This window comes from Sciurus carolinensis, chromosome 2, assembly GCF_902686445.1.
Source record: "Sciurus carolinensis chromosome 2, mSciCar1.2, whole genome shotgun sequence".
In the NCBI taxonomy this organism is placed as follows: Eukaryota; Metazoa; Chordata; class Mammalia; order Rodentia; family Sciuridae; genus Sciurus; species Sciurus carolinensis.
In genome coordinates this window covers 53,699,847-53,713,665 of record NC_062214.1, presented here as the reverse complement: position 1 = coordinate 53,713,665, position 13,819 = coordinate 53,699,847, and the positions used below count along the sequence as shown (strand labels likewise).

Genomic DNA, 13,819 nt, shown 5'->3' with positions numbered 1-13,819 from the left:
TATTTGTTCTTTTTAGTTATACTTAACAGTAGAGTATATTTTGACATATTTATACAAACATGGAGTACATCTTTTTTATCTCTAATAATCTTTTTTTTTAAAATTTATTGTAAACAAATGGGATACATGTTGTTTCTCTGTTGAGTACATCTTATTCTAAGTAGGATCCCAGTCTTTTGGTTGTACATGATGTGGAGATATACTGTGATTTATTCATTTATGTATATTGGAAAGTTATGTCTTTCCTATTCCTGTCCCCGACTTCCCTTCATTCCCCTTTATCTAATCCACTGAACTTCTATTCTTCCCCTCACCACCCCCTTGTTGTATGTTAGCATCCACATTTCAGAGAGAACATTCATTTTGGAATTGGCCTATTTTGCTTAGCATATTAGTCTCCAGATCCATCCATTTACAGGCAAAAGTCATAAAGTCATTCTTTTTATGGCTGAGTAATATTCCATTGTGTATATACACCACATTTTCTTCATCCATTCATTTGTTGAAGGTTGGTTCCATAGCTTAGCTATAAACATTGATGTGGCTGCATCACTGTAGTGTGCTGAGTTTAAGTCCTTTGGATATATGTCAAGGAGTGGGATAACTGAGTCAAATGGTGGTTCCATTCCAGGTTTTCTGAGGAATCTCCATACTGCTTTTCGTAATGGTTGCACAAATTTGTAGTCCCACCAGTAATGTATGAGTGTATTCTTTCCCCACATCCTCACCAACATTGATTGTTGCCATTCTGAATATTTTTTTGAAAACTAATGTATTGCCAATTCTATATATGGCCTTTGGTCCAGAGACATAGTTCAGACCCCTGAACCTTGACCTTTTCCTTAGTTATTCCACACCCAAGGGCTCAAAGACACCTCCGGGGGAATGGTGAACTCTAGACTTTGCTTTCACTGTATCTCCTAATAGAAGAGGTTTGTCTTTGTCTGCCTTTCTATCTTCCTTTTCTTTTTCTTAATCAGAAGTAATGGCCAAAACCTCTTGTCCTTTGGCAATTGCTTCCATAACTGTACCAGGGTGGCATTGGTTTGTGTATCTATTTTCCTTTCATCTACTCCTGCTGCTATTAAGTCCACCCACATCTGTCTATGGGAGACTTGGAGAGGTCCTTTCAGTTTTGACTGGTTTTACGCACTCCTGTTTTCTGCCACAATCTTTCTGTCTCCCCCAGGTCTGCTAACAGTTGAGCTGCTTGCTGGAGTGGCTGCCCTACTAAAGGGGATAATACTGATGCCAAAGGACCATAAATGGATGGAGGGGCTACTTGCAACACTGCATCCCTCATCTCAGCAGTAAAAGTCATACTGTTTGGGTCTGGGAAAGGCTGAGCATAAATAGCATGTTTCATTTCCAGTTCCCACAAACGGCTCTGTAGTTCTTCCACAGAGGCCCAGGTGCCTCTGGGCATAGCGTTATCTCCTGAATTCGGTCATATATTGTAAGTTTCAAGAAGTAGTCAAGCTACTAATGACCCCTACACTTTCATCAGTAGTCCTGGAATAAAGTCACAGATGTAAGGTAGGCCGAGCAGTTACTGAAGCCATTTTAGACAATTTTATACCATTTAACGTCTATACCATCTGCTTCAGTGTCTCACAAGCAGAGCAGCCATGTAGGTACACTTTCTTTCATTTTCTGCATGAACTTGGACCCCAGTTCCACCAGTTCTGTGGGGGATAGGGTCTCATGGTGATATGTAAGATCTCTGTAGAGTGGGGAGATCTGTATCCAATCTCTCAGGCTGTTCCTGCTGGGTCTTTATCTTTTGAACTGTTACTGGTCTAGTGTTCTTTGTATTTTCATCCTCCACCTCAACTTCTGAGTCAATGGAACTAGTAGACTCCCAGAGTGAGTCCCATCTCTGGGGGGTCCCAGTTTTCACTAGTCGCCAATGTCCTAATGTAGATTCTGGACCCACACCGTCCCCTCAGTTCAGCATAGCAGCAGGTCATGACCTGCTGACATTCTAAGCACCACAACAGCACCTTCTTGCTGTCCACCTGTGCTTATTGGGCCTATCTTTCTCATTTTAACTCTCCCTGCACTCCATAGTGCTGAGCCTGAATGACTAACTCTAGGTCTGTGGCTAATTTTAAGGCACACAGTAGGGGTCTTGCCAGCCCTGCAGAGGCATTGTTTCATTTTCTCACAAACACTTTGGATGCTGCTTCTGACCCCTTCTTGCATTTTCAGTGCATCCCCCATACTTGTGTGATGGTCCTTACCCCTCCAATAGGGAAGTTACCTCAAACCACATCAAGGTGGTGGTCAGACTGGGATCCTCCCCACAGACCTCTTGCCCCTTCCTGACTCTGGAGTTAACTTGACATACCCTCCTTTGGGATCCTTGCCAACTATGTCAATTGTTCAACCTCAAGATTGCAAATGCACCAAGCATACCATTTACTGATCCCAAAGGAAGGACTCGGAGGACTCAGTGGACATTTTATTACTTACTCCTCAGTGGTGGCAGGCTGGGATGCAGTGGAGGGCCGTGTCAAGCCTACAAGCCAGGGGAATATATAGGATAGGTTGCATGCACAGGTGAATTTCCTCATATGTTTTATGAGTCCTTTACTTTACAACCAGGGCCATTCTGTTTAGAACCTCATCTAAAGATTGGAAATAAGTGAGCAGCTCTCTCTCTCCCTTTCCTTCTTTATCACATTCTTTTAGAATCCTCCTTAGCTCACTGCAGCCTTTCCTAGGAACTGACCAGTGTTTAACTCAACAAGCCCCTTCTGCTTTTGGGTCATGATGGTGGACGTTGCTGTGGCATCTGAGGGGCCTTCCAGCTTTGGGTTTCTGTGGCTCCTTGTGACCTGGAATTGGTGATGGCACTATCTACAAGTGATTAGGTTGTGGGTTCTGAGGATATGGAGCTTTTCCCTAACAGTCTTAGGAAGTCATTGAGAGCCTTGTTTCAGCTCCCTTCAAGGAGAGGAGGGAGCTGGGCCACATCCTCAGTGGGCTTAGCCCTGTTCCAGGCCAAGCGATGAAGTTTAACTCAGAGAACATGTAGTCTACACTCTAGAACAGTGGTTCTTAGAGTATGATGTCAAGACCAGCAGCACCAAGAGTCCTGGAAAGACCCAAATCTCAGGCCCTACCCGAAACTTATTGAATCTGAAATTCTGGGGATGGGGCTCCAAATGTGCATTTCTAACAAATCCTCAGATGACCACACTGAGCACCCACTGCTGGCCTGGGAGAACTAGGAATTCCTTCTTCCTTGGGTTAGGCTACTAGCAGGACCCACCTACAAAGTCATTGTCAGGACTTATTTGGCTCTTCCTCAAAGGGAATTGTCATAGTCTACCTGGGATGCTATCACAAAAAACAGACTGGGTGAGTTATAAACAACAGAAATTTATTCCTCACAGTTCTGAAAGCTGGAAATGAGATCAGAGTGCCAGCAAGGGTGGGTCCCAATGAGGCCCCTTTTCTTGGCCATAGGCAGTTGTCTCACTGTGCCCTCACATGGTGGGAGGGCAAGAGAGCCCTCTGGGACTTTTTTTTATAAGGATATTAATCCCACTCATGAGGGCTCCACTTTCATGACCTAATCACTTTTCTCCATCATTTTGGGGATTAGGTTTCAGCATATAAATTTGGCAGGGGCAGGGTGGAGGGCAGATGCCAACATTCAGTCTATAGCAGGGACAAAAGCTACCCCTGAAGACAGAACAAGATTTACCTTTGGCAAATTCCTTAGGGTCATAGAGGACCAGGGCAACCTGCCTAGTGACCAGGTCTCCAAGCCTTTTTAGGTGTATGACTTTGGGCAGGTAGCCCACACCTCAGAGCCTCAAATGTGCCCATCTGTGGAGACAGTTACCTCTACCTTAATGGTTTTGAGGATCAACAAGTCGCCACACTTAGGACTTCATAGAAGGCACATAGTAGGACTTACTGGCACATCTCTCATCCTTTCATGACAACATTGTCCTGAGCTGCCTGTTCTTCTGTCATCTCATGCACTATAGGTCCCAGAGGTGTTTCTGGACTGTGAGATCATATTTGCCACAGGGACCTTATTTAGTATTAAATATCTCACCTTAGAAAACTGGGGATCACTTCTCTTTCATTTCCTTTCACACCCTTGAAAGTCACCACTTAATCCAAAACACAGCTTCCTTTCCACTGAAAATCTCTGTCACGCAGATAAAATATATCTCTTGGTGCTAATTCTGGATTTGGGTCCTGCTACCTTGAGCACCTCCTTCCTAACCTGTGTCCATCTCTGCAACCCTGCCAGCTGCCCTGCTGTTCCTCACATGAGCAACTAGATGGGCAGTCTAGACAGTACGTGATCTTCTGAGCGTCTCACTCCCAGGAGAGCAGATGATGTCACCGCCCCATGCTGGGGATGCTTCTAGCCCCAGGCAGTGAGGAGTCACGGGGCAGGAAAAGGATTTCTGGAGCCAGTGCCTGACAGGTGACATCCCCAACTGCAGTGAATGTGGTGACAGATGTGAAACGAAGTGAGTCCAGATGAAAGCTGGGGAGTTCTGAGAAGGGAGAGAGGAGTCCCCCAACCCCAGCAGAGCTTGCTTCTCATCTCCAGCCTAGCCAGTCAGGACCCAGGCTCTCCACTCTCACCAGGAACTTTTCTGGTATTCCCCCTACCCCTCTTTTTTTTACTTTGTGCAGTACTGGGGATTGAAGTTGGGGGTGCTCTACTACTGAACTACATTCCCAGCACCTTTTTATTTATTTATTTATTTTATTTTAAAATAATTTTACTTGTATGTGGACATAATACCTTTTATTTTATTTATTTACGTGGTACTGAGGATCGAGCCCAGAGCCCCACACATGTGAAGCAGGCATTCTACCACTAAGCCACAACCTCAGCACCCGGTTCTTTTTATTTATTTATTTATTTATTTATTTGAAATCTTAATACAGGGTCTTGCTAAGTTTCTGAGGCTGGCCTTGAACTTGTGATCCTTCTGTCTCAGCCTCCCTAGTCACCGGAATTACAGGTGTGCACCACCATGCCCCACTCCCATTCTTTTTTTTTTTGGTTGTAGAAGGACACACTACCTTTATTTTATTTATTTATTTTTAAATGTGGTGCTGAGGATCGAACCCAGTGCCTCACCCACACTAGGGGAGCGCTCTACCACTGAGCCACAATCTCAGCTTTCCCATTCATTTTGAACCTGAACTTAAATGTGATTGCTCGAGATGCTTCCTTCTTCAAAATTAAAATCAACAGGTCCTTGATCCTTACCTGCTTCTAGCCAGGCTGCTCTTCCTGCACAGCTCAGGGTCTTGAAAGGGCTGTCTGGACTTGCTGCCTCTATGCATTTTATTCCCTTCCCTCCTTCGATGTCCCCACCCCTCCTCTGATGCTGCTCCCACCTAGGCTGCCAGAAACCCCCTAACTGCTAAGTGCCAACAGTCTGCCTCAGGCCTTATTTTACCAGAGCTCTGAGGCCCCCCTCAGCTGACTGGGCTGGCCTTCTCGGTTTGCTTCACACCCCTCTTTGGCTGTCCTCCAGCCTCTGGCTATTTCCTCTCTTTCACCTCTTACCCTTCAATGATGCTGACCCAAGGCCCTGTCCTTAGCCCCTGCTCTGCTCACTCCAGGCAGTTTTCTCAGTGCATTGCATCCACCCCATCATCTCACCCATTACTTTAAAAAAAATTTTTTTTTAATTTGTTCTAATTAGTTTTGCATGACGGTAGAGTGCATTTATGCATTTTGATAAATCATACATAAATGGAGTATAATTTCTCATTTTTCTGATTGTACTTATTGTAGGATCACATCAGTCATACAGTCAAATATGTACATGAGGTCATAATGTCTGTTTCACTCTATTATCCTTCCTACTTCCATACCCCTTCTCCTCCTTTCACTCCCCTCTACCTAATATAAGGTACCTCTATTCTTCCCTATCCCTGCCTTATTGTGAATTAGCTTCCACATATCAGAGAAAACATTAGGCTTTTGGTTTTTTGGGCTTGGCTTATTTCATGTAGCATGATATTCTCCAACTTCATCCATTTACCAGAATGCCATAATTTCATTCTTCTTTAAAGCTAAGTAATATTCCATCATATATATACCACATTTTCTTTATCCATTCATCTGTTGAAGGACACCTAGGTTGGTTCCATAGTTTAGCTATTGTGAGTTGAGCTGCTATAAATATTGATGTCACTGTGTCACTGTAGTATGCTGATTTTAAGTCCTTTGGGTATAAACTGAGGAGTGGGATAGCTGGGTCAAATGGTGGTTCCATTCCAAGTTTTCTGAGGAATCTCCATACTGCTTTCCAAATGGTTGTGCCAATGTGCATTCCCACTAGCAATGTATGAGTGAATCTTTCCCCCCACATCTTCACCAACATTTATTTTTGTTTGTATTCTTTTTTTTTTTTTTTTTTTTTTTTTTTGCAGTGTTGGGGATCGAACCCAGGGCCTTGTGCTTGCAAGGCAAGCACTGTACCAACTGAGCTATCTCCCCAGCACTTGTTTGTATTCTTGATAATCACCATTCTGATTAGAGTGAGATGAAATCTTAGAGTAGTTTTGATTTTCATTTCTCAAACTGCTAGAGATGTTGAACATTTTTTTCACATATTTGCATTTCTTCTTCTGTGAAGTGTCTGTTCAGTTCCTTAGACTATTTATTGATTGGGTTATTTCTTTTTTTGGTGTTAAGTTTTTTGAGTTCTTTATATATCCTAGAGACCAATGCTTTATCTGAGGTGCATGTGGTAAACATTTTCTCCCAATCTGTAGGCTCTCTCTTCACATTATTGATTGTTTCTTTTGCTGAGAAGCTTTTTAGTTTGAATCCATCCCATTTATTGATTCTTGATTTTACTTCTTGCACTTTAGGGGTCTTGTTAAGGAAGTCAGATCCTAGGCTGACATGGTGAAGATTTGGGCCTACTTTTTCTTCTAGTAAGTGCAGGATCTCTATTCTATTGCCTACATCTTTGATCCACTTTGAGTCGGTGTCATGCAGGGTCAGAGATAAAGGTTTAATTTCATTTTGTTACATATGGCTTTCCATTTTTTCTAGTGCCATTTGTTGAATAGGCTATCTTTAGCCTTAGCAAGAAAAGCGAAGCAGGAGGCAGCAAAATACCAGATGCTTAAACAATACTACGGAGCTATAGTAATAAAAACAGCATGGTATTGGTACCAAAACAGACATGTAGACCAATGGTACAGAATAGAAGACACAGGGACAAACCCACATAAATACAATTGTCTCATACTAGACAAAGGCACCAAAAACATTCACCCTTCGCTTTTTATGGACGAGTCCCAACCGGCGTGACCCAGATCTCCCCTTAGCTCTTAACCCTTTTATCTAGCTGCCCACTTGACACTCCACTCTGATGTTCTACATGCATATCAAACCCATCAAGTCCAAAACTGAACTGATGATCTTGCTCCAGACCTCTCCTCTGCCTTTGCCCCTCTGCCTTGAGAAATGTCTTCCTATTATGGAAAATTATAGGAACAGATGGGAAATTCAGAAATAGAGAAGAAAACAAAATTTTCTCAGCCCCTGCCCCCTGCACACAAAATCCAGTTCTTTGACTGGAGAGCACTGCCTTCCAGGTTACTTTCTATATATATATATATATATTTTTTGGGGGGGTGCTGGGGATCGAACCCAGGGCCTTGTGCTTACAAGGCAAGCACTCTACCGACTGAGTTATCTCCCCAGCCCTCCTGTATATTTTTAATATTCCAATTTTCCGACTTAACATCTTAGCATAAGAATGTTCCCATGTGATCACCAATTCTGCATGACTTTAAAATTGATTAGTTAACTGTTTGGAAGATAACACACGAGTAGAAAAAAATCAAAAGGTACAAAAAGGCAAAAGGTAAAAAGCAAACTCTAGCGGGGTGCGGTGATGTACACCTGTAATCCCAACCTCTCGGGAGGCTGAGGCAGGAGGATCATGAGTTCAAAGCCAGCTTCAGCAATGCCGAGGCACTAAGCAACTCATTGTCTCTAAATAAAATACAAAATAGGGCTGGGGATGTGACTCAGTGGTTGAGTGCCCCTGAGTTCAATCCCTGGTACCCACTCTCCCCCCAAAAAAGCCAACTCTACTCCTCTCCAAAACACCTGATGACACGGGTCATGCTCATGTCCTAGTGATGACCCATGTCACACAAGACCACAACACAATGGTCTCCCTCTTTTTACCCACATAACAGCATGGCATATACCCCATTGTACACCTTCCCTTTCCTCACTTAACAACCTGTCTTGGAAATTGGTCTACAAATTTCCGTAGAAAATTTCCTCATTCTTGTTTCCTGATTCAGTACACTATTGTGCGGTCATGCCAGAGGTTATTAAACTAGTCCTCTGTCTTTTAGATATGTCAGTTTTTGCCAGTCTGCATTATACATGAGACCACAATAAGAAAGCACTGGGGTGGGGCCAGGGGCCCAGAAAGGGAGGCGTAGATATGAGGGAAATGTTGAGAAGAAGTAATGAATCTTGGAGTGAATGAAGAGACATTTTAAGGACGGTAGAAGAAAACGGGGTGACAGGACAAGTTGCTGGTTGCAGGTTCACTTTGAGTCTGTTCTGAGCTTGTTGGTGTTGAGTGGAAGTGGAACACCAGAATGCTTGGGCCCAAGGTGTGGGAGGGCAATGAAGGTCAGAGTTATAGACCAGGCATTGAGCTCCTGGAGGAGGGGACATCATGTAAGTGCTAGGTCCCGGGTTAGCTCCTAATTGAACCTTCAAAACAAACCTGAGAAAAGAGCATTTTATCTCTGTTCTGGAGACAAAGAAACAGGTGAGCAAGTAGCACACTCAAGCCCTGCTCCCCGCACAGACAGGCCTGTATATAGGGAGGAGAGAGGGAGTGGTGGCCTGGGGGATGGTCACTATTGAGAGGGAATAGAGAGGACAGTAGTGCCTCCAAAGAGGCCCCACATGCATAGCACCTGGGATTTCCTGCACTGAAATTAGAGCTTCTTCCCTGGACTGTCAGGCTCCTGAGTGGCAAGGCCTTGGATGGAGTAGGCTGTCTGGACCCTGCCTGGTCTCCTGTCACCTGCCTGCCTCTAACCTGGGGTCTTGTGCTCTTTTTCCTGGCAGGTTCTGCCCATCATTGTGTTCTTCAGCTGTGTCATGTCCATTCTCTACTATGTGGGCCTCATGCAGTGGGTAATCTCAAAGGTGAGTACCTGTGCCCATGGCCTGGGCTCTCTCACAGTCATCAGCTCCCAGGATCCACACCCTCCCAGAATCCCTTGATTCCAGGGTTCACACCTTCACAAATCCCCTGTCCCCTGGGCCCTCACCCATATCCTTTGCTCCTGAGGTCTATACCTTCCCAGAATCCTCTGCTCCCATGGTGCCACATTCTTCTAGAACCTACCACTAACCAAACATCTTTCATATGATCTCTGGTTATGATAATAAGGAGAAATGGCACCCATATCCAATGTGGTTTCCATGGGAGGAAGGGTTATAGTCTTGGGCTATACTGAGATGTTAGGGAAAAAATAAAAATAACATATCCAATAGATCTTAAGAGGGCTAGGGATGTGGCTCAGTGGTAAAGTGGTAAAGTGCTTGCCTGGTATGCAGGAAGCCCTGGGTTCCATCCCCAGCACTAATCATCATCATCGTCGTCATCATCTTGAGAGATGGTAACAGTGGGCCACATTGAACAGACTTCACTTGTATAAATGTCAAATTCTGTGCTTGTGTTCATAAAATCTGCTGCATAAAACCAGGATGTAGGAGACAGCATTGGACCTGGCAAAAGATTCTGAGATTTTAGCTGATTAAGCTCAGCATAAATCAGCAACATCAGGTGGCTGCCAGGATGCAAAAACAACCTGTGCTTATGTTAAGAGCACACACTGCATAGTGTGAGGGAGGTGACTGTCCCCAGATTTGGAGAATGCATTCAACTGTGGGGCTGGTACAAATAGACTTTTAAGCAAGAGAGTGAAAGGGCTTCAAACCATGCCTTCAACAGAACAGTGGAAAGGATAAGGAACACTGGACCTGGAAAAGAAGAAGTTAGGGGTAAGAAAGCTGTCTTCAAATACTTACAGAAGAGAGATTCTGGAAAGGGCAGTCTGGGAGACACAAGCAGTGAAGAGCAATTTTGGGGAATCTGACTTCATCATGATTGAAAGGAACAGCTTTTTTTTTTTTTTTTCCTTTGGGGTGCTGGGGATCAAACCCAGGCCTTGTGCTTACAAGACAGGCACTCTACCGACTACCGACTGAGCTATCTCCCCAGCCCCAGGAACAGCTTTTTAATATAGTGCTTTCCAAAGCCTTTTCCACAAAAACTCTAGTTCCCTAGCAATGTTAATAAATATTGCTAGGGCTAGATACGGTGACACATGCCTGTAATCCCAGTGACTTGGGAGACTGAGAGGCAGGAAGATCACAAGTTCCAACCCAGACTGGGCAACTTAGCTAGATCCCATCTCAAACTAAAATAAAAAGGGCTGGGGATATAGCTCAGTGGTAAAGCACTTGCCTAGCATGTGCAAGTTTGATTCCCAGCACCACCAAAAAAATAAATAAAATAAAATAAAATAAATAAAGAGATCCCATCATTTAATACTAGTCACAACAGCAATGAAATTTCAACATGAGTTTTGGGGAGAACAATCAAAGTATAGTAGGGTCCTGTGCTGGGCTGAGAGTTAGAAGACTTGTAAGACTCTCTGATTCTGGGGCTTGCTAATGTCAGCTCTCAAAGAACACCCTGCTTGCTTCTAGATTGCCTGGCTGATGCAGGTTACCATGGGCACCACGGCCACTGAGACCCTGAGTGTGGCAGGAAACATCTTTGTGAGCCAGGTGGGTATTATGGCTTCCCCTAGGAGGGTGCGGGCCCTGGAGCTATGGAGCTCTGATTTAGTCCACTGAAGAGCCATTTAAACCTTCTCCCAGGTACCAAAGGCTGCTATCCCAAAGGTGTTCCACATGGGGGCTATTCACTTTGCCTGGCTCATGCCAGAAAGAACCTGTCTGGCACCTGCTGCCACTCTAACCCTAGGCTCTCTTCATCAGCTTAGAGATTCACAAATCCTACATGAGAAAACTGAGGCTCCTGAGATGGGAACAGTGTGGTCAACAGCCCACAGCATAAACCAAGACTTAGAATCCAGATTTTTCTCTTTCCTGGTCATTGATCTTTCTGCTACACCATTTTGTCTTCTTTACCCCCTCCCTCTTTCTCAAAATGGATTTTCTAAAGTAAATGTGACTCTGAAGGGGCCATGTGTCCTGAGTCCCTTCAGGCCTAACCCTCTTGAGTGAAGAAAACTCTGGAGGCCTTTACAATCTGTCCTGGCCCATCTACCTAACATTTGAGATGCCAAGAGACACTCTTGCCAGAAGATTCTATATTTGATTGAATAGTTTACAAAATTTTGGCAATCACTTGCATCTTTTTTGCTATGGTGTGTGTTGATTTAAAATATTTTGTTGGGCTGGGGAGATAGCTCAGCTGGTAGAGTGCTTGTCTCGCAAGCACAAAGCCCTGAGTTCGATCCCCAGTACCACAAAAAAAAAAAAAAAAAAAAAAAGTGGTCAAATATTTTGTTTATTTTTAGCCAATTAAAATATATGTGCTGACAGATAAGTAGTCCCAAATATTCCTTAAGAAGTTCAAACTAGGGCTGGAGATGTAGCTCAGTGTAAGAGCATTTACCTAGATGTGGAAGGCTCTGGGTTCAGTCCTCAGTACAAAATAAAATAAAATAAAAAGAGGAAGAAAGAAGATACTGAAATACAAAGGCATTTACTTTATATGAGAGGCTACAAATGCAATCCACATTTCTACCGAGAAAATATAAATTGTAGTGAATGTGTCACTGGGTGACATAAAGAGCTCCCTAGGTAAATTAACAGCACAAGTTGTTGGTCAAGTTGACCTAGATTTCTGCCTCATTTCCTTCAAGGGGAGGGGATGGGGAAACTTCAAGAATTACTTTCAACCTTTAAATGTGTCAGGCCTGGGTTCACTCCCTCCTAGGGGTTCACACCAGTCCCATTGCTTTAAATATTTTGTTTGTTTGTTCGATTTTGAGCTACATTGCCCTGGCTAGGCTGGACCTTGATCCTCCAGCCTCAGTCTCCTGTGTAGCTGGGATTATAGGTGTGCACCAGCATACCTGTCTTTAAATGCTTGAAATGTCTCCCATGTCCCACTCTGGAGCCCTGAACTCTCCCCTGAACTTGACTGACATGCCAACTGGTTCCTTTTTCTTCCTCTTGGATATCTCAAATCCAATAGGCTAAATCCTAAATAGAGGACCCTTTACTTCCTTCCTTATCACAGATGTGCCTAAGACTTTCCCTTCTCAGTAAATGATATCATCTTCCACCATGTTGTTCAGGTAGAACTCAGAGCTACCCTTCCTTCCTCTGCTCCCTTGTTCCATGCACCCTATCTATCAGCAAGTCTTACAACTCTGCTTCCACATCACAAGTATACTTGCCCTCTGCTCTTCTTCCTTGCTGGTAGCCACCCCATCTCTTGTCTGGACAGTTCTTTCACCTGCCTGTTCTCCTTGCTTCTATTCCACCCCTCCTATCCATCCTTTATATACCTGCCTGAGTGACTCATCAAAAACACAACTAAGACCAAGTATAGTGGCACACACTTGTAATCCCAGTAATTTGGAGCCTGAGGCAGGAGGATCACAAGTTCAAGGCCAGCTTCAGCAACTTAGCAAGACCCTGTCTGAAAATAAAAAATTAAAAAGGACTGGAGATGTATCTCAGTGGTAGCAAGCTTACCTACCATGCATGAGACTCTGGGTTCAATCCCCTCTACTGTAAATGAATAAATAAACACCCCTAACTCTTTATCTATAATTACATTATTTATCTGTTTGGCTCCTTATTGATTATCCATAACCGCCCTACCCCCATAAAACTCCTCTCCCACCTTCCACTTATCCAGAAAATAAATTATTTACCACGGTATCCCCATCCTACATACAGTGCCTGGAACATAGTAGGTGCTCTGTAACTATTTACTGAATGAATATGAGTGGCTCCAGGCTTCCCCACATACTCTGAAATAAACCCACCATGTATGCTCTGGCTCCTTTCTTCACAGCAAGTCCCATGGCTTTATGAGAAGCTTAGGCCAGGAGTTATCCCTGCTTCCCACCCCTTTGCATGAATACGGGTAATTCTTGGCACTTCTCTGAAACTTCTCTTTGCTCTCCTGGAAATGGGATGCCCAGTTCTTCCTCAGAAGGTTAAGCGTAATGACAGTGAGGTGCTTAGTAGGGTACCTGGCCCATGGCAGGCAGTTCACACAGGAAGCATTATCAAACCAAGAGGGAGGCATGGGGGACTTTTCACAGAAGTGGGCAGACACGAAGGTTCAGGGAAGCTCAGCGAAGTGTAGACCACAGTTCTGATCTCACCTCCATGTCTCTTCCCTAGGGACTCTTTAACGCTTACTGTGACCTTCTGGTTCCCAGGGCAGGGGCTGGGTGAGGAAAGTGCCCAATCACACAGCTCAGCCCTCTGTCACCTTTCCCATTTGTAGACTGAGGCTCCTCTACTGATCCGGCCCTACTTGGCAGACATGACACTCTCTGAAGTCCACGTGGTCATGACGGGAGGCTATGCCACCATCGCCGGAAGCCTGCTGGGTGCCTACATCTCCTTTGGGGTAGGGATAGCTTTTCCTCTGTGTGACTATACTGAGTGCTTAAAACCCACCTTCGGGGGCACCCCATGCAGATCCAGGTCAGAGCATCCCTGAAATGTTCTTTCTTGGGTCTAAAGCTCAGTTGC

The 13,819-nt window shown here is 44.3% G+C and overlaps 1 protein-coding gene across 1 annotated transcript in view; it reads left to right on the top strand.

Annotated features, from left to right (window-relative positions):
- Nucleotides 1-13,819, top strand: part of Slc28a1 (solute carrier family 28 member 1) — a 45,480-nt gene that overhangs the window by 14,892 nt on the left and 16,769 nt on the right. Inside the window, exons 5-7 of the mRNA XM_047540418.1 lie at nt 9,122-9,202; nt 10,775-10,855; nt 13,569-13,694. Coding sequence (XP_047396374.1) covers nt 9,122-9,202; nt 10,775-10,855; nt 13,569-13,694 — 288 coding nt within the window. The remainder of the gene's footprint in view (nt 1-9,121; nt 9,203-10,774; nt 10,856-13,568; nt 13,695-13,819) is intronic.